At 36.3% G+C, this 19,436-nt stretch overlaps 3 protein-coding genes across 4 annotated transcripts; 2 read left to right on the forward strand and 1 right to left on the reverse strand.

Moving 5' to 3' along the window:
• Positions 1 to 7,069: 7,069 nt before the first annotated feature.
• LOC121767390 (LEAF RUST 10 DISEASE-RESISTANCE LOCUS RECEPTOR-LIKE PROTEIN KINASE-like 1.5) lies at positions 7,070 to 8,973 on the forward strand. The gene is made up of 3 exons (XM_042163652.1): positions 7,070 to 8,173; positions 8,264 to 8,320; positions 8,705 to 8,973. Exons 1-3 carry the CDS (start codon positions 7,363 to 7,365, stop codon positions 8,737 to 8,739), a joined length of 903 nt encoding a protein of 300 aa, XP_042019586.1. The 5' UTR covers positions 7,070 to 7,362; the 3' UTR covers positions 8,740 to 8,973.
• A 971-nt stretch (positions 8,974 to 9,944) lies between these two features.
• On the forward strand, positions 9,945 to 11,487 carry LOC121769330. Its single transcript, XM_042166104.1, has 2 exons — positions 9,945 to 10,101; positions 10,696 to 11,487. The coding sequence occupies exon 2, from the start codon at positions 10,705 to 10,707 to the stop codon at positions 11,287 to 11,289; it is 585 nt and encodes a 194-aa protein (XP_042022038.1). The 5' UTR covers positions 9,945 to 10,101; positions 10,696 to 10,704; the 3' UTR covers positions 11,290 to 11,487.
• Positions 11,488 to 13,652: 2,165 nt separating this feature from the next.
• On the reverse strand, positions 13,653 to 17,632 carry LOC121769329. Of its 2 annotated transcripts, XM_042166102.1 has the most exons (12): positions 17,472 to 17,632; positions 17,256 to 17,354; positions 17,069 to 17,153; positions 16,612 to 16,681; positions 16,159 to 16,219; positions 16,024 to 16,077; positions 15,475 to 15,631; positions 15,303 to 15,393; positions 14,952 to 15,061; positions 14,589 to 14,695; positions 14,065 to 14,175; positions 13,653 to 13,980 (listed from the first exon to the last, which is right to left on the reverse strand). In XM_042166102.1, the coding sequence occupies exons 1-12, from the start codon at positions 17,556 to 17,558 to the stop codon at positions 13,861 to 13,863; spliced, it is 1,152 nt and encodes a 383-aa protein (XP_042022036.1). In that variant the 5' UTR covers positions 17,559 to 17,632; the 3' UTR covers positions 13,653 to 13,860. The 2 variants fall into 2 exon arrangements, with proteins under 2 accessions (XP_042022036.1, XP_042022037.1); XM_042166103.1 differs by lacking the exon at positions 13,653 to 13,980 and having other exon boundaries at positions 14,123 to 14,475.
• Positions 17,633 to 19,436: the final 1,804 nt, after the last annotated feature.

Here is a 19,436-nt window from a genome sequence, read left to right on the forward strand (position 1 = left end):
TAAATTGAACCAAATAGCATGAAAATCAGATTAACAACAAAAAGGTAATGCAATACAAAGCATTACATCGACGGGCACTCGCTCAATCCTGGAAGCCAGCTTTCTGGCGAAAGGGTCGGTAATACTGTCGATTTCTTTAGGAAGAAAGGCGGGAAAATTGATGGCGGAGGTTATGAAGCTTTGCCTTGAATAATTTAGGCTGAATTCAGCGGCGGAGGCAGCGCGGCGCCGGCAATGAGCATCGTGGTTCAGCCCGAAAGAATCCGGGTAAATGGGCAAACGAATTTGTGGACCGTCACCGTTGAACGGAGTTAGGAACTGAACACGCAATCTAAATTCATCGGACCTTTAAGTAAATGGCGCGAATGTTTTTACTCTGTATAATTAAAATGCAAAATATATTTATAAAACTTTAGTTTATTATATTCTTGTACAAATGCATTTTGTTTTATTATATTCTTATACAAATTTTATTTTGATAAATCATTATAGTAATGTATTTTTAATTTAAATGATATTTATATTTTTCTTTTTAATTTGATTAGATATTTATTTAATAGATTTTAGAATTTCTTTTTTAAAAAAATTAATTCAATTATTATTTTTTATTAGATCTTATCAACTTTTTACTATTGATATATAATGATTTCTTTACAAATCATTACTTTTGGCTGCCATCTTTGTGCTTTCTTCGTTTTGTTACTTTATTTTTTTTATCGTTTTTGTTCCATTTTTCAATTTTTAGAAAAATATTTTAAATATTAGATTGTTTTAATATATGATAGAATAAAATGAGGGTAGAATGAGGAAAATTAAGATAAGAATATAATGATACATTTGCTTAGTAATATCAAATAGTGATTTTAGTCTAAATTATTTATATTAAATTCAAACTCAAAAGAATATTCTCTATCCGCTACCTATTTTAACTCATAAAAATTGAAAAAATGTTATGGGTTTGTTTTAGTGTAAATATAAAGATATGTAGTATATTTTACTTAGAAATAGATTTTGGAGTATCATTGGAACTAGTCGTCTACTCCATTTTAGATTAGAGTATACCATTAGAAATGGTCTAAGCACGTAAAATACCCAAAAAAATGAAATTAGCACTATATTCCTTAATTGATTCCATTTCTAGGTTTTGTGACTATAAATGAATATGAATGGAATGAATTATATCACACACAATATGCGCGCGGGTACACAGACGATACACGACACACATACACATTGCGCGTGCACACGCACAATGTGTATATTGTGTCTGAATACATTTAAATCTTAACCATCTAATAATATTAACATTTTTCATTTTCTTTATTATTTATAACTTTGATTAAATATGACATCACAAATAGTAGTAATTTTTTATTAATAAAAACTTAAATTACATATTTTTTGAAAAAAAAATATGAAACATAAGTAATTAGTAGGTAGTGAAACCCATAAATGCGAAATTGACAACGTATGAAAAAGAATGGAAAAAAAATAATTAAAATAGTAATAATATATAGTAAAACTAGCCTTACTAATAATGTAAGATGTGGTGAAAAGATTTTCTATAATAGAAAGTTGAATAATTATGTGGGATGAACTAAAATAGTAAAAAAAAATTATAAGACTAAACTGACATTGAATATTATCAAAGTCACAAGTACTTATTCAATGAATTATCGAAAATATTTATTTTTAAAAAATTATAAAATCATAATGTAAACTGGCGTGGGTAAAACATCAAAATAATAATAAAAAAATGCACTATCAATTGTAAAACGATGTTTGTGTGTCAAATAACTAAAAATTGCACAAATCAAAGCCAGTTGGAATTGATTTGAGATACAGAGATTCAAACTCAAACCTCAAAATAATAATAAAAATTGCAGTATATCAAATGTAAAATGATGTTTGTGTATCAAATAATTAAAAATTGCAAAAATAAAAGTCACTTTGAAGTTTGAATTGACTTGAGATAATGAGGTTCAGACTCTCATCGGTTCGGAGCATGAGATCGGACCAAATTAAGGCACTTGACCACTTAACTTATTACTAGTATGATGGGATACGAACTAAACAACTAAACCCTAATTGCGAGCCCAATAGCAGTGACGGCCCATTAGCCCAAAACCCAAGAAAGAGTATCAGTTCGGCACAACCAAAGAGTTCGGTCACAGCCTATAGCTCGGTAGTATCAGTTCGGCACAACCAAAGAGTTCGGTCACAGCCTATAGCTCGGTAAAAGCCGACCAATCGAGCTCAACTCTCAGATCGGCAAAAGCTGATCGGCAAAGTCCAGCAGTTCGGTCTCAGTATTCGACCGAACAAGGAGATAGTGGACCCCTACAGGATCTCCACGACCTCCATTACACCCACGATCTATTTAGTGGTATTAAGCAGTTATCAACCCCACTACCAGGGCTGCAAACCACGATCTTAGTTCGAATGTATAAATAGAACTTAGATCAGATAGATGAGGGTTAAGTTCTCTAGATCCTGAATCTCTTATAGCAAATCAGTATTGTAATCTGTAAGCGAGACCAAGCAATACAAATTTGCCATCTCTTCTTCCCGTGGACGTAGATTTACCTCAGTAAATCGAACCACGTAATTTTCCGTGTTGTGATCGTTTATTACTTGCATTTATTCCCATAAAAAATTCGCCACATCATCACTGGCGCCGTCTGTGGGAAAAGCTTCATGTACTCCGGAAGAACAATGTGCTGGAGAGCTCGGCTTGCCAACAAGTTGTGAAATCATTGCGGCGCTTGGCTTCTCTGTACGACATCATTCTTTCCCGGCGTCCCGCGATCGAGAGATTCCTTAGCCGTTTCCCGCTAACAGACGCTCACGCTCCAACTCAAACCTCGGATCCACTTACTCAAACTTCTACTCCAAATCAGCACCGGACTCAGGAGCGACCGGAAACGTCAAACCTCAAAATAATAATAAAAATTGCAGTATATCAAATGTAAAATGATGTTTGTGTATCAAATAATTAAAAATTGCAAAAATAAAAGTCACTTTGAAGTTTGAATTGACTTGAGATAATGAGGTTCAGACTCTCATCGGTTCGGAGCATGAGATCGGACCAAATTAAGGCACTTGACCACTTAACTTATTACTAGTACAAATTGTCATGTGTATAATTGACATGTATTCTAAAAACTTTAAATTGAATTGGAATTTAATACACTTGTCATGGCATTAGCAATGGGGCGCCCTATGCATTGCCACATCATCATTTTATCCTCCTACCATTCCACCTGTAGTGGGGAGTCCTATAAGCCGCCCTAAAGACCGTCCTATATGTTTCACTATTGTTTTGTTAATTAATTTAAATGTTTTCAAATATGTAAATGCAAAATAATTAAAAAACACCACGATTAATTAAAACGGCAAATCCTACATTGATTTAAAAAAGTTACACGAGTTAGAAATGAAAAAAAAGTTGACTACTCTACAAAAGTCTCAACTTGCGGCGCAGCTCATCGATCATCCCCTGGAGGTATTCGGATTTGGCCGGATCCTGACACTGCATGAGGGCGTTGTGCGTGTCCAACAATGTCCTCCGGTTGGCGGCCGCTGCCAACTCCGAGTAGGCAAGTGACGTCGGGGTCGGGATCGGCGATGGGGGGCGGCCGCGGCTTGTGAGGTGGATGTCACATTCGCCTTCCCCTTGTTCTTCGCAGCCTTGACGCTAACGGGACACCGGGAGGACACCGGTGTGCCGGAACTCTCTTCCTCCTCATACATCCTCCGGTTGAGGTCCACCGGATATGCGCCGCTTTCGCTGCTCGTGTAAGCACCGGCTTCGGTGGTCCTCGTCCTCTTTGGCGCAACCGATGGCAGAATCCTGCCTTGGAACTTCTGTTTGTCCTTCAAGAGCACCCAGATGTTGAAATGCTTGAAGTCGCCGTACAATGACTAGTACGACAACAGCGCTCTATCGCGCACATCGCTCAAACTCTCGTCGCTTCCCTGCTCCCTCAAGCACTTCTCGTACTCCGCCGAGAACATGTTGACTTGCTTCTTCACCTGATCACAATGCTTGCGGAGCTGCTTCCTATGGCGCTTGTACGCGCTCGCCGGCTTCGCCTCATTGTAGCGCTCGGCGATGCGCTCCCAGTACGCAACCTGCTTTTGGTTGTTCGCAAATACTGGGTCTTCCGAAATATCCACCCAACACCTCGCCAAGACGAGGGTTTCATCCGGTTGGTAGTTCGTCCTCCCAGGGGCGTACTCTTCATTCGTTTCCGGAGGTGGTAACTTGTACGCCCGGTGCCGGTTCCGCTTCTTTCTGGCTTGGGCGGCGGCGGCGGAGGCGGTGCGGCGGGAAGGGGCGGCGGGGCGGGTTGGAGACAGCTCCATGTCGGACGGACTGTATTAATCCGTACTGAATTCGGGATCGTACTGCGTGTTGGAGTCGAAGGGCCGATATTCGTCAGGGTCTGTACCCGGCCAACGTGCACCACCCCCAAACATCGGACTATTCGGACTTGGGTATTCACCGGAATCCATTTTATAGTGTAATTTGAGAGTGGAAATGTGAATGGAAATGTTAAAAATGTGAATGTGGGGTAGGGGTATTTATATAAAAATAATTTTCAAATTAAAAAAAAAAAACAAAAACGAGTTGCGTCGTCCGCGTCGCCCATAGTGGGCGGACGATGGCGCGGACGATGCCCTATCGTCCGCGGACGATCTATAGGGCGCAGACGATGCATCGGGCATCGTCCGCACACCCACAGTGGCTGACGATGGCCCGCCCGAGGCATCGGGCGGTCTATTGTCCGCCCCGTTGCGGATGCTCTCATGCGTAGATGCACTTAAAAGTACCAATAATGTACCATTATGCTTTATGCATGACCTTTCAATAGACACTACACGTGGTACACTTTTCTGATGGTCACAAGTTCATGTGGTTCATGTGGTAGAAACGAGTTTAATGTGTGTTGAGATATAAAAAGGCTGACTATGTTGCAACATCAATTATAATCTATGGTAAAATCTAAACATATTATACTCCCTCGACTCCCTATTACTTGTCCCACTTTGTCTGTCCCTATTCATTGCTACTAGTACACTTTATTTTTAACATTTAGTAAGTATAGCTTGTATATTACTAACTCTTTCTAATTTTCACAAAATACAATATTAGTATTTTTGTATTCTATAAAAATAAATTATTTTGTTATTTTAATTTGTCGTATAAAAATAACAATTTCTATTATAGAAATATTTTTTCTATTTTTACATCTTTTTTAGTTTTATAATTGCTCATTGAAACCTGTGTTATTTCAGAATTGATCTATTTTTATGGACGGAAGAATATACTCCCTCCGTCCCATAGAAATATGTTGAATTTTCTTTTTCGTTCGTCTCATAGAAATAGTCCATATTCATTTATGAAAAAATTTTATCCTTACTTTTACTTTATTATTTGTGGGTGTCTCACCATCCACTATATAAATTCATCTATTTTTCCATCCTCTTTCAAAACTGAAGACATTGGTGGTCTTATAAAAGCGTTTGTAGTTCATCTTCATAGACAGATTAGTGTTTGAATCATGATCAGTTTGCATCTATGATTTTTCCTTCTTCTTAATTTAGCCTCAATTTATTCATGGTTCACATCTTGAACGAATCCTTTGATCCAAGACAAAGAATTGTGACATTATACTTTGTGGAAGAAAGAATAAAATGTTTGCATAGAGCAGTTGCAAAGCCATGTTTAGTGTGAGAAAGCGATGAATTGTGACAAGAAGCTACGTAGGACAAGTATGAACACAAATTGAAAGAGTAGGGAAACCGTCAACAAAATATGCTGTATTGTTTTTAAAATTTTATTAACAAATGTAAACTACAAATTGTTGGAATCCATAATATCAAATGGTCCAAAATTGTTTTTATCTTGAATAACTAAGTATCCCTATAGTAGTACAAATTACCTAGGCTGGATCCGACATTGTTCAAGTATCAATCACAAGGGTTTAAGAACAACAGGACTTTTTTTTTAATACTTTTCGACTATCCTTCTTTTTCTTTTTCTTTTTCTTTTTCTTTTTCTTTTTACTTAAATATGAATCCTCAACAGTTGTAACTTGGGTACTCCCCTTTCCGCCTCACAGACAAGAAGTGAATAGAATTGACAATAAAAGAAATAATCCCCACAAAGGAAGCCAATCCTCACACAGGAGGCCACGGCTACGCCGTCTCAAACCTGATCTCTCCAAAAGATGCTTTTCAACGTCTGGGGTCCTCTCTATTTATAAAAAAACTAATGCAACAAAATAGGAATAAAGAAGCTGAAATAACAACCTAACAATCTACTGATTTGTCTCCCCCATATTTCTCCATCGGTTAGCTTGCATAGCTGACCAAGTCAACTATCATTTGAGGGACTATTCTGCTCACTCATACTTGGCCAAACCACTCTTCTATTTGTGTGCTTGTACAATCTCTACTTCGTATCAAAATTTTTGAAAAATTTTGTGATATTAGGTTTGGAAAATTTTGTGATATTAGGTGCAAATATAACATTTTTAAAATTGAATTGTCTTAAACTGAAGTGTCATTTTATTGTTGACTAGTTATTATCCCTCACTTTCACATATAATGTTCATTGTACTTTAAGTAGCTCAACGAGACTGGTAATTTACATTTACAATGGAACAATATACAATCACTAAGTTATGGAGTACATTTCTTGGATAAAACATAACAAAATTTACATTGTTGATAATTCTTCAATGATTCACAATTGAAAAGCTTGGTTAATGTATGTAAAAAGGTTGTTAACAAAAGGGCATTTGGTCTAGTGGTATGATTCTCGCTTAGGGTGTGAGAGGTCACGAGTTTAATTCTCGGAATGTACCTTTCTTGTTTAACTTTCTCATGTCTGTGTTTAGGCATGTCAAGTTTTTCTCATTTCCACTCTTACTGGGCTGGGCCAATTCTTTCTTGGGCCTATACTGTTGTTATTTACTCTTCAAAAGAATAAAGATAATTTCTCAATCATCACTCTAAAACCGACAATTTTAGTTATTGTTGGAAATTTATGTTGTAATATAGAAAACTATTTCAATTTGTATTAACGCTGGCATTTTATAGAATTCCAAAATACATTATTTAACCATAGACCAATTGAACTCGATTCTCTAAATATGATCACATCCAAGAATAAAAAAGCATAAAAATCATTGTACCTTGGAATGATATAGAGTGCACCCCGTCAACAATCTTTGCTGGATCCCATATCTCAAGGCTCTACTTTTGAGGTGAATTCATGCCAATGCCATAATAAACATTACTCCATATATTTTGCATTTTGCTCACATAAACACATTCCCACTTCTCACAAAAATGAAAACAATAAACACAACTCACATTCTCCTCCTCACACTCCTCTTAATCAACATCCATCCCCTTCCCTCCCTCCCACTCCCAGGCACGTGCCGCGACACGTGCGGCCCAACCCCAATCAAATATCCCTTCGGGTCAGGTAGCGGGTGCGGGCATCCCGCCTTCTCCCGCCACCTAAAATGCAGCCCCGGCGGGGCCCTCCGCCTCTCCACCGCTGGGGACGCCTACTTGGACGTCTCCTCCATCGACTACGCCTCCGGGTCACTCGTCGCCGCGGACCCGCTCATGTCCACTTGCGCCTCCATGCAGAACTCGGGCAGCTTCGCGCTCGACCCGGGCAGCCCGTTCTCCCTTTCCCCGGACAACATATTCGCCTTAGTAGGCTGCTCCACAACCTCGCCCGTGTTCGACCCGGACGCCGACTTCTGCGACACGGGTTCGGGCCAGAACGTGTGCCGCGGGCTGTACTCGTGTAAAGGGGTGGAGGGGATCGGGTTGGAGCCCCACGAGCCGATATCAACGTGCTGTGTGTACGAGCCGGGGGAGGTTTTGGCAGGGTCGGGTTCGGGTTTGGATCTGCCGAAGCTGCAATGCTCGTCGTACTCGGCGGTTTATGGGTTCGGGGGCAGCGAGGGCGACCCGATGAGGTGGCAGTATGGGATATTGCTGAGGTTTAATGATTCTTATGAGAGTAGTGATTGTAGGAATTGTGAGGATAGTGGTGGGTTTTGTGGGTTTGAGGGTGTGGAGGAGTCGTTTGTTTGTAGGTGTCGTAACGGCGTCAATTCCACCGTTAACTGCTATGGGAGAGGTCTCCTCTCTCTCTCTCACACACAAACACACACACATTGGGACATCTGAAGCGAGATTAATGGATGTGTTTTGATTTTGTTGTGATCAGGCAATGGCTGGAGCCGGGCGGGGAGACACGGAATTCAAACGGCATTGACTATTGGAGGTAAAAAGCTGACGCTTTTTTTTTACGTGCTTTTATGTTCACCACATTGGGTGCAAAAAGTCTTCATCTTTATGAAAGCCTTTTTACATTTGATGGGTTTGATATGGAGTACTATTTTTGAGTTAGTTTAGTTAATTGTTTTGCAATCTAGTAGTAATTGACTACATTAGGACTCTTCAAGTTATAATCCCAATCCTGGTCTTAATTAGCTAATTAGCTAATTTATGTAGATTTATATATATCACCATATTGGTGTAGTCATTTACACTCGTGAATTTCATTCATTAAAGATAGATTAGCCTATAATATGATTGGAAAAAGTATACTCCAGATTTCCCTCACATGATGAAATCAGTTTTGAATTATGGTGTTGGATTTTTGCAGGGTTCTTGCTTATGTGGATGATTGCTTTCCTCTAATATAAATCCAGATTTTGTAATCCCTCAATGTCGACCAGGATAAAAAAGTTGAGAGAGGAAAATCATCTTTGTTTTCACATCATTCGCACAATTTGATTATTGAGAGTTGAGATGCTGTGGAAATCAATTTGCTGTCTTCTAATTTTAGTTTATCTCAACGGTGTTCATATGTTAAAACATGTCTTATAAATTGGTGAGTTATAATATGTACGTGCACCATCCTGCAACATGCAAGTTACGTAGAGTTATTTAAAGAATACGTAGTATTCATAAGTTATTACTAGTATAAGCTAAGAAATACATTTACCCGTGCGTCAATTCTTTAAAGATATTAGTTTATGTTTTACTATCCTTTAACCTTGAAGAGTGCTACGAAAGCTTAGATGAGAGATAAAGGTTTGTATATTTTATACATCTCGGTAAAATTTCAGCTAGATCCAATGTTTTTTCTATTTTTAGTACTCCCTGGTTTTTGAAAATAAAATACTCCCCCCGTCCCATGAAAGATATCACACTTGAGGGACGGCACGAGATTTTAGGAGGTTTTGTTTTGTGTGTTAAGTGGAAAGAGAAAATATAATATTTATATTATTGTGAGAGAGAATTTTTCTAAAAATGAAAATGTGACATCTTTAGTGAGACAAAGTAAAAAAGAAAGTGAGACATCTTTTATGGGATGGAGGGAGTACCATTTTCGGCACATTACCTGCGTTTTTCTATATATAAATAAAAATCTTATATTTAAAGTAAAAAAACAAATTAAAGCATCCCAAGTGACACACTATAATTGGCTATAAGCTAGCATTAACTGCGTCAACAATATCATGAACGCATATGTGTGTGATTGCCAATGCTCTCAATCTGCATCGACATGCTCAAGGGTATTGAGCACTCGTGTGCTCTAGAATCACATGTACGTAACTTGTATGCGGCTTAATTATGTAACATTATAATGTAAATTGCTAATTAATTTGGGTTATTCGTGTTGAGATGAATTTCTTTTTGAAAAATTAATAAAACTAGTGGATCGTAAGAGAAATTAATTTCATATAAACAATTAGGTTTTCACAAAATGAAACAGAATTTTTAGAGAAAAATGTTACACTTGCGAAATCTTCTTTCACGTGCTTATCACGTGACACTGTGGCGCCAAAAAAGAACCAAAGAGTTGGTTTGTAACTAAAAAGAAATTCACATTCCGAAAACCTAACGCCTTCCCTTCCAATTTCTTTTCCCCAAATTCAGTTCCCAGAAAAACCCTAGCTCAATATCTGTATCCTCGGTGTTTTCCACGTTTCCTTGCTTCCAAATCAATCTTTAACCGAGGATTCCTACCGAGAATTTAACTTGCTCGAACGTCAGGTGAAAATCCATGGATTTAGCATATGCATTTGTGCTTCACTCTATCGAAAAATCTTCCGTTTGCATGTCGGTTTCATCTCTATACAGAGAACTATTGTCCTTCTTCATGATTTCGGCTTGATGTTGGTGTTTTGTTGCTCAGAAATGTCGGATTTTGGGAAAATTCAAAGGCATATCTGCCAGAAATTCAATTAATTCATTGCAGGATCCTAGCTAGCTAGTTATTTAGAATTTTACTGCAGGAAGACTCGATGTATATTTGAAGATTTGTTTTGCCGATTAGAGTAATTTCGAGCTCTTTGTTCATATGTAGAATGTGATAGAAGATCAAGTCTACTGCTAAATTCCAATTTAATTGAACTTTTACAACTATCTTCGGCTGTGTGGTGTTACATTTGGCTATAAATCGTTGTTATGTAGTTCGATATGATCTGTCATCAGAGTGGAATAACTGAGCTTTTCATCTTACTAATTGTAACCTTCATTATGTTTCTTCATAGTCTCAGCTAGTTTAATGCTTTGGAACTTAAAAAGACAGATATAAGTAGTGGATCCAAATATCATACTCCTATGATGTTTAACCATTGATTTCAGTTATGGAGAATGGACGGTGAAAACGGGAGGCGATTGAACACAAATATTGCTAATCTGTCAGACAACCGGAGCGAGAAGCCTACACCGCCTTTCCCAATTGTGAATTGTGAAAGAATCAGCATTAGTGAGACCAAGCAACAAGGAAATGGAAGAAGCCCTGCCAAAATTGCTCCGGTTGAACCCTCGTTCAGGCTGGAGAAACCCCCCATTGCTGATTCCTCTCCGGGATCATTCAAAGATGTTGCTCGTGATCCCTTGGTGCTGACTGAATCCCCTGCCATCCAAGTGATGGAACGGCCAAAAGACTCTGATCCCAGCACTGATAGTCCAAACAGGTGGAGTCTTGATTCGGGTGATTCTTTGTTCAGCATCCACATGGAGAATGACGGTATCTCCAAGGAGCGTTTCGTTGAGTATAAGTGGAGGCATCGGGGAACTATCCCTGTCGGAAGCATATCTGCCTCGAATATCTCCCAAGTCAGGGGAGTTGCATCAATCAGTAAAATCATCACACACTTCCCCTGCTGCAGCAAAAACCATAGAGAAGTCGCAAAGGGACGTGAAAGAAGACGTTTCTCATCAACCAACATGTGACCCTCCCGAGGCTTCCATAAGTATCCACACAGACTCAAATCTCTCGAGGTCCAAGGATTCTTCAGTTCCTCCATCGTGAGTACCCTTGTTCTTGATTTGTTATTTCCTTTCCGAGTATGACTTATATGAGTTTGTTGTTGTTGTTGTTGTTGCACTACTGCTGCAGGATGCGGACACGAATAACAACCTTTCAAATTTAAAACGTTTTTATAGTGCACTTAGATTAAAGAAAAAATAATTAAATACTATAGTATAACAGCATATATAATTGAAATCATATCCATCACGAATAATTTGGCCGAAGGATTCAAGTAAAGGTTAAGCGCATTATGCCTCTCTCAAGGAATATTGTCGACACTTAAGATATTAAATCAATGGTTTATAATTACTGTTTTAATTCGTATCCAATCAATGGTCCATAATTAATGTTTTAGTTTGTATCTAATCTCATGTTTATAAATTTTAGTTGTACATATTTTTTTATTATCTCTAATTTTCATAATTTTCTATTATATGAAAATTCAAAATTTCATCTTGAATGATACTACTACTAATAATTATGAGCAATTAGTAGTAGTATCATTGTTTGAATGTATAAATGGTATACGAATATATCATATTGCATTTCTCTGTCTATTTTTCACTAAATTAAAGTTTGTGGCGAGCAACGTGTGTGCCTAACTCGGCAAAAAATATTATAGTGGAGACAGCCCAAATCCCACCCTCTAAATAATAGGCATATGGAAAAACTATAAATAACCACCATTTTAGGTATGCGACTTCTTTTGATTGAATTCTGATTTGACTCGGTTTCAAGATTTTTGTTCTCCCCTTCTTCACTGTTTTCTCTGATCTCGATTAAAATTTCATTAATAATCTTGAAGTACTCAATTTCATACAATAAAAGAGTGAATTTTTACGACATAGAATGCTAATTAACATACAGAGGGGGGCGTCTTCCTAGTCCTCAACACATATTTTTAAGTATTTAATTTTTATTGTAGTAATTAAATTAGAAAATAAATAAGTACTACTCACGTACTTGATTATATAATCTTACTTTCTACATTTATAAGTGGATATAGTGAAAAGGATTTATCCCATTAAATTATGTATAAATTACTTTCTCTTTGTTAGTATACAATTAAACTACTCTTGTTATTTGATTTATTTAGTGCACGTTGAAGAATTTATTTATTTATTCAAGAAATTAGAAAAGGAGAAGACGGCGCCGATATAGGACCACGGGTGGGATTTCTCTTACAAGAGACAAGCGGCAGTTAAGTTAAAGTCAACCCATCTACGCTAATCTCTAACCAATTATCTGTTAATTAGCCTAATCTAATCTCAATTAACCGTCCACATTGACAAACTAGCTACATTGAATATTAATCCAAATATTGAAAGTGGGATAAATTTGACCACTTGTCGTTGTATAGTGTAATCCACTCTGAATATTTTGCCTTTTTCTCATTATTTATTTGCCTCTATCCCCTTCCAATCTCACTTAATCCACACACCTATTTTCCCACTTTTTCAGCACTTATTTTTTAGATGGTGCGGCAATGGAGAGGCGGAGATAGCTGGGCCGGCGGCGGCGCCGCGGCCTACGGCGGAGCTATTCTCGCGTTGTGGGCGGTTTTGGTCAGCCTCGTCCTGATCACGGCCGTGGTATTTTCCTGCGCTGGCGGCGCGTCGGGAGACAAGACTTCGGCCGCTGATTCGTACGGCGGCGCGGCATGCGGCGGCGCTTGTGGCGCCGGCTGCGGGGGATGACGGCTCACCGTCGTAAATGATCTTCTGATTGCTAATTTGGTGTGGAAATTGTTACTTGGAAGGGACGTGTATGAATGGAAACGTAACAAATCGCTTTGTAAATTATTCAAGAATCTTGAATGCTCACTGCCTCACTTCCTTCATCAATTCATGGAATCTTCAATGTTATCAAAATACTTAATTATTATCAGAAAAGTATATTAAAAAATACATTTATATTCATGGAATTGGTGTCCCATGTTTAGTTATTGTTACCATTTTTTCTTTTTCTTTTAATTTCAAATAAATATATATATATATTTGATTTTCATGTAATTTACGAAATTAGAGATCTCTGTAATAATTTGAGATATTATAATTAAAATAACTATATAGATAACAGAAAAAGAGTGACTGGCCAAATATTGACAATTCTATATTTTATTCTCTTTATTTAATTTGTATATTTCACGAGCCAAAATCATCTGGATGCTCGAGTCTCGACTATCATTTCACATCTATTGATCAAGATCAGGCACTCTCTGAATGTCATACAAAAAATACACATAGGAAAATTAAAAAAATATCTTCATTTATGCACTTTCTGATTGATCTGCATCTCCACAATTCCGTACCAAAATTTCAACACACTTAATCCACATACAATCGTTCGTTTCAAGCACCAAACATCGTAATAGAGATACAATATCAAAAAATAAATAAAATCTGTATACAAAATCACTTTATTTAGAGTATTCCAGTAGATATATTTTCAATCACAAAAAAATTAAACATGTATATAGAAAACACATTGTTTTAGAGCATTCCTTGAGCCTTCCTGATTTGAGTGGACGATATATCCATCCGAAATTTCTCCGGTGGAATCGGAATGAACAAATCCCTTAGCTCCGCCGGAATATCAAGATCATCAACAACCTAAGACCATGCAACTCACTTTACTTTAACCTCTAAAATCATTAAAACATGCAACAATTTTAAACCTAAGGATTTGAGACTTACCTTAAACTTGCCGTCTATGTTCCGACCAGCAACGAGGAAGACACAGCCTATGCTTTTGCAACCTAATAGAGTTTCTAACATTCTCCCATAATCACCACTGTAATACTTGGACTGTCAAGAGCACAAAAAATTTCTGTGTTAGGTTAAACACAATTGCATATTAGCATTTTTCCTTTTTATCTTTTCCTTTTCTTTTCCTGAAGACTACATAAAGAGGAATATTACATTCAATCACTAAAGTAGTAGTATATTCTAAAGGGAAAAATTCAGAACCAAATTGGCGAGAGACACATGGGAATCACTCGCCATACTATGCTATCCTACCATGTCAGTTTCATAAGATGATAACGTCTGTAGGAAGCAGAGATAAGCCTTTGTACAAATATCTCACATACTTGTGGGTTAGAAATGCTGCACAATAGCATATGCGAATGAAAAACACAAAAAAATGGAGTAGTCCAGAATAAAGAGCCAAAAAACAGGAAGCAAATAGTAGAATACTAAATGTTGATCAAGTCCCTTACATTTATAAGCCTTGCTGCAGTGTCAGCACCAATCACGAATGCGCTGCCAGGGAAAAGTTCGGCTTTCTTGTAGAAATATGGCTGGTTGGATATTATGACAGTCTTCCCTGGATTTAGAAAATACAGCACGTTAATAGCTTCATCTGTTGTATGTAAAGAAGGATGGGCATTAATTTTACTGTGTTACACAATACTATCTTTTAGAATTATATGACATAACAAAGTTACACACCAACAGTTACATAAGTACGGAAATGTGTTCTCTGTGAGCACAAAATCACTAGAAAGAAAACACGATAGATTTATTGGGAAGCTACATTTGAGATTCTACTTGCGAGTCTGAAGGTCATGAGTTAACCTCACCAACTTTTTCAAATTGCATAGTACGACGTTTGATTTCTGACACGGTAAGTGGAGGTTTGTCTGCATTCACTGCTGACAACTCAAAGCATGGGTATCCTTCACCAAGAATGCTGCACAAGATGGTAATGTAACTACAGTTATTAAAATGCATGTCAACAGATGGGATGAAATTATAAATTTATAAATGTTAATTGATTGCATTTAAATAGATGGTCGGATATTCTTAACACAACCATATTTTATTTTAGCATTGCAATCATGTGAAGATGAGAGACAAGGATAGAATCCATTCCTATAATGGTCACAGGAAAGTTTCTATAGGTCAAGGTATTGAAGAAAAGAAAAAAATACTTCATAGCAACTTCCAAGAGTTTTAGGTGGCCATCATGCAAGGGATTAAAAGAGCCTGGGAGAATTATCTTCCTTTCAGCCGTCGAAAAATCTGCACAACATGTCCTTCACAGTGAACAATGAAGAGACCATAAATGATCTAACCTTGAATTTGCACTAACTTAAACCATACCACTTGAAAAGGGGTAAACCTTAAAGCATATTTCACCATTTATAAGTTGCTCCAATTCCTGATCTTCGTTGAATTGCAATTTATATTCATCAGGAACTTCAGAATCAGTTAGCTCGGAGATGAATGTTGTCGGAACCTTGCAAGCATATGCTATTGCCTACAAACAGGTGATGAAAGTTTATGATATTTTACAAAATACAGGGGAAACGAACATCTCACTATCTTATCAATTAAAACCAATATAGAATACTGCATAAACGAAACAACATCTAAATTAAGCAAGGAGAATTTCATACTCCACAACCAAGTTTCCATTAATCACTAAATAGATTGAGAAAACATGATGGTAATATTTGGAAACCTCTGACAAGAGTTGAAGCCGAATAACAAAGAAAATAGTGACAAAGGAAACAGATACGGGACTGGAAAATAATCTTTTTTACTAAGATATACTGTACTACTATTATAATATTTCTGTTTCTATTCTTATACCATCAGTTACATAACTTGCATGTATGACTTATTTAACTTATTATACATTCACGTTACCTTCAATACAAACTGGCTAGAAACTTTATCCTCTTGCTCACGTGTTCTCATACCCTGAAATAATTAATATACATAGATGACAGAACGAACCAAATACAACCTGTGGGCTAGAGAGATGGGGAATTTATCTATTACCTTAGACAAGGTTACCGTAGATGACAAAAGCTGGTCAGATGTTCTTGTTGATACATGAAACCTGAATGAAGTTGAACGATTAAAGTTCATTCTATCTCAAATAAATGAATTCCATAAAATAGATTGAAATAATGAAGCAGTGGTGTAATCATAATTTAACACCTAAAACACATGAAGTGTTTTAGAACCCTAGAGTCTCTATTAACCGAGATTCATTTTTGGCTTTCTCACATATCTAGACCTACAAACAGTTTACCATGTTTGTCAAGAAAAATGCACTACTAATCAGTAACTTCCACTCGTTAATAGGCGATAGTTGTTAACACAAACATAGTCTGCTTTGGTTCATATAATTGTCATAATGCAACATAAAGCAGTAAGCAACAGCGAATCACTGCAGACATAAACAACATACTATATAATATGAAAATGTGTGTGAAATTAATTTGTTACCTGTGATCCCCAAGCTTGGGGCGCGAGCTGGCTAGAGAACCACTGAAACCCACACCAAGAGCCGGAAAACCTGAGATCAGTAAGTAGGTGTTTACTTTGAGTGATATGATAAAATGATAAAACAAAAGATTGCTTCTTGAAGGATAATATGGTCAAAATTAACCAATCCATCAAGTAAATGGTAGTTTAGCTTGAATTATTTTTATCTATCCATCCTATCACCTAAAGTAAACACCACATAAAAGACTACATAAGCTACAAATAGTCATAATATCATGAAATGGCATTTCTAACACATGTAAAGATTCAGTACTCCTTGCCAATTCTCTCACTATGATAGCCAGACAACTACCTTTTAACAGCTTAGACTAAATAAAGCAGTAAAAAACATCAAATTCGGTGAGAACTTGAACAAAATTACATTACGGGAAACATAAACACATACACAACCGACAACCTGGATTGGAAAGCACTATAGCTCTATTGTACGCCATTAACGCCATGTCCTCCGCAGTCTGTCGACTGGCGAATTGAGTTGGAACCTTTAAACATCACAAAAATATATTTAAAAAAAAAACCCTTATCAGAAGATGAAAACCTAGTCCAATTTCACTCAAGAAATTCAAACAAAAAGGAAAAAAAACCTTGCCGAGTAACTGGACGAGGGACATTCTAGAATACGGCACGACTGCTTCTAGAACAGTATTCGAAGCTCCCGGCACAGACATCAGCCACCCGAGCGCCTGCCCGTATGAATTTCATCGGTTACTTCATTCGGACATTTCATCAAACAGCTGTCGTGTAACATATGACGTACAATTTTTTTTAAAATTAAATTAGGAGTTGTCGTCGAAGTTAACCTGAGAACCGCCGCCGGCGAAATGGAGTACGGCCTGAGTGGGAGTGGCGTGGATGGCCTCCACCATCGCTCGTGCCGAAGCGTCCATAATTAGGCTATCGGATTGGAAGAGTGTCGTCCCTTTGCGGGTAAAAACGCTAAACGGTGTCGTTTATGTTAAAAGTTCTCTTATAAACAAAATTCGTTTTAACTATGTAGCTAATCTTAGCAATATGTCTAGACTATTATCCCTTTTTTTAATTCTAAAAAATCATAAACCCAAATAATAAATACTACTATAAATTTATCTGAATAACATAATCTTTAACTAACATAATTTCGCATTGATATTATTTGAATTGAAATACAGTAGAAGTAGGGATAATATTGCATGTGGTGTAATCGTGATTACATTGATTCAATCTTCGATTATAGGTTTATAAGTACTTCCTGCCTAACAATTATAACACAATTTACTTGCTTTTGATGTGGCCATCATTTGTTTTTAGCTAATAATCTGAAAAACATACTGCACGTAATAAATATAATTATGAATTGTTTAATTTCTTTTTTTTATTATTTTAAATTCATACTAATACTGAAGAAGCACTGGTCCAGCTTAATTAGGTTGTCATGAACGAGAAAAATCCAATCTTTAGTTTGTTCATACATATTTCCATGTTAAGCACATCTATTTTATTTCAATAATAAAATGATAATGGAATTATATTAAATTAGATTCTGAAAATAAATAATTTAATATTCTTCGCACTGGACAATCGTCACTGTATTGTTAATTGTTGGATCATAGTTAAATTACATTAATATTTATGGAAGTGTATGGTCGCTCGCCTTTCTTGGTGAATATATTTCTTTTAATGTGATTTGATAATTCAAATGCACACAAGGGTCCACTGCACTCAATTCATTTCAATTTTCAACTAGTTGAAATCATACAAATGTCTAAACTAAGTAATCAATGAAAACTATATTTATTTAATATTTATACTAACAAGTTTGCTCGTTTACGTTAGTTCGCAATTATTAGCGTTGGAAGCATTGTGAAATGTAGCATAAGTATTAATTTCTTCAAAAGTACTAGTACTAACTGAGTATTAAATATATTTTCTTTTTTAAAGTAAATAAGAGAAGAAGTGCGCTCCAACTCTAACATGATCTATTTGATCATCATTATATAATTAATTAATATAATTTCATAAATTATTAGTCACATTACCGTCGCTGGATATATGTAACTTTTTTCATGCTTCCTTTACTTGATTCGAGATGTAATTAGCCAACGAACTAGGCATAAAAAATACGGTGGGGATTTTTAGGATATTTTGGTTCAAAAAAAAGTTTAAACTAAATATAGCCTATAAAACAACCGTATCAAACTGTACTCCACTTTTTCTAAATGGGAATCGTATTCAATATACTTTTAACATTTCCAACATTTAATTAAGAATTGAAAACGAAATATTCGTCTGTATACATTCTTTTCCCCATCCACCATTGCAAATTTATGACATTTCACACATTAAACAAAGTTTGAAATTTTATGTGGAATATCAATTTTGTAGTACTATAAAAAATATCCCGTCTACATTATCCAAACCCTGAAACATTTTAAATAACATGACATAAAAGGATAAGGCGCAAAAGAAAACAACACGACACTTAAATTTTTTGTAAATATTAGAGCATAAAAGGACATTGCTATGTGCCATATTATTTAAAAATGACAAAAGTATTTATATTGGCATTTTGGAATGTTACTAACATAAAGTGATATTTGCCCAGTTAAAAAAAATAGCAGTAACATTTAAATAAAAAAATACATTATTCGATAACATTAAATAACCCATATGGTCATTTTGAAATATCCAACATTAAATATCTCATTTTACTATAACTATTATTTTCAATAAATAAACTTTATAATCCACTAGTACTCTATTTGTCCAAAAAAATAGGCTTGGACAAC

Source organism: Salvia splendens, chromosome 15 (assembly GCF_004379255.2).
Source record: "Salvia splendens isolate huo1 chromosome 15, SspV2, whole genome shotgun sequence".
Taxonomy (NCBI): domain Eukaryota; kingdom Viridiplantae; phylum Streptophyta; class Magnoliopsida; order Lamiales; family Lamiaceae; genus Salvia; species Salvia splendens.

Bases quoted from the DNA above. Each gene is read 5' to 3' on its own strand.
- LOC121769329 (XM_042166102.1), bottom strand. From the start codon at position 17,558: ATGGACGCTTCGGCACGAGCGATGGTGGAGGCCATCCACGCCACTCCC. The intron at 16,078-16,158 runs GTAATAGATAAA...TAATTATTTCAG, and splicing joins CTACGGTAACCTTGTCTAAG to GGTATGAGAACACGTGAGCA. The intron at 15,632-16,023 runs GTAACGTGAATG...ACCTGTTTGTAG, and splicing joins CTAGCCAGTTTGTATTGAAG to GCAATAGCATATGCTTGCAA.
- LOC121769330 (XM_042166104.1), top strand. From the start codon at position 10,705: ATGGACGGTGAAAACGGGAGGCGATTGAACACAAATATTGCTAATCTG.
- LOC121767390 (XM_042163652.1), top strand. From the start codon at position 7,363: ATGAAAACAATAAACACAACTCACATTCTCCTCCTCACACTCCTCTTA. The intron at 8,174-8,263 runs GTCTCCTCTCTC...TGTTGTGATCAG, and splicing joins CGTTAACTGCTATGGGAGAG to GCAATGGCTGGAGCCGGGCG. The intron at 8,321-8,704 runs GTAAAAAGCTGA...GGATTTTTGCAG, and splicing joins AACGGCATTGACTATTGGAG to GGTTCTTGCTTATGTGGATG.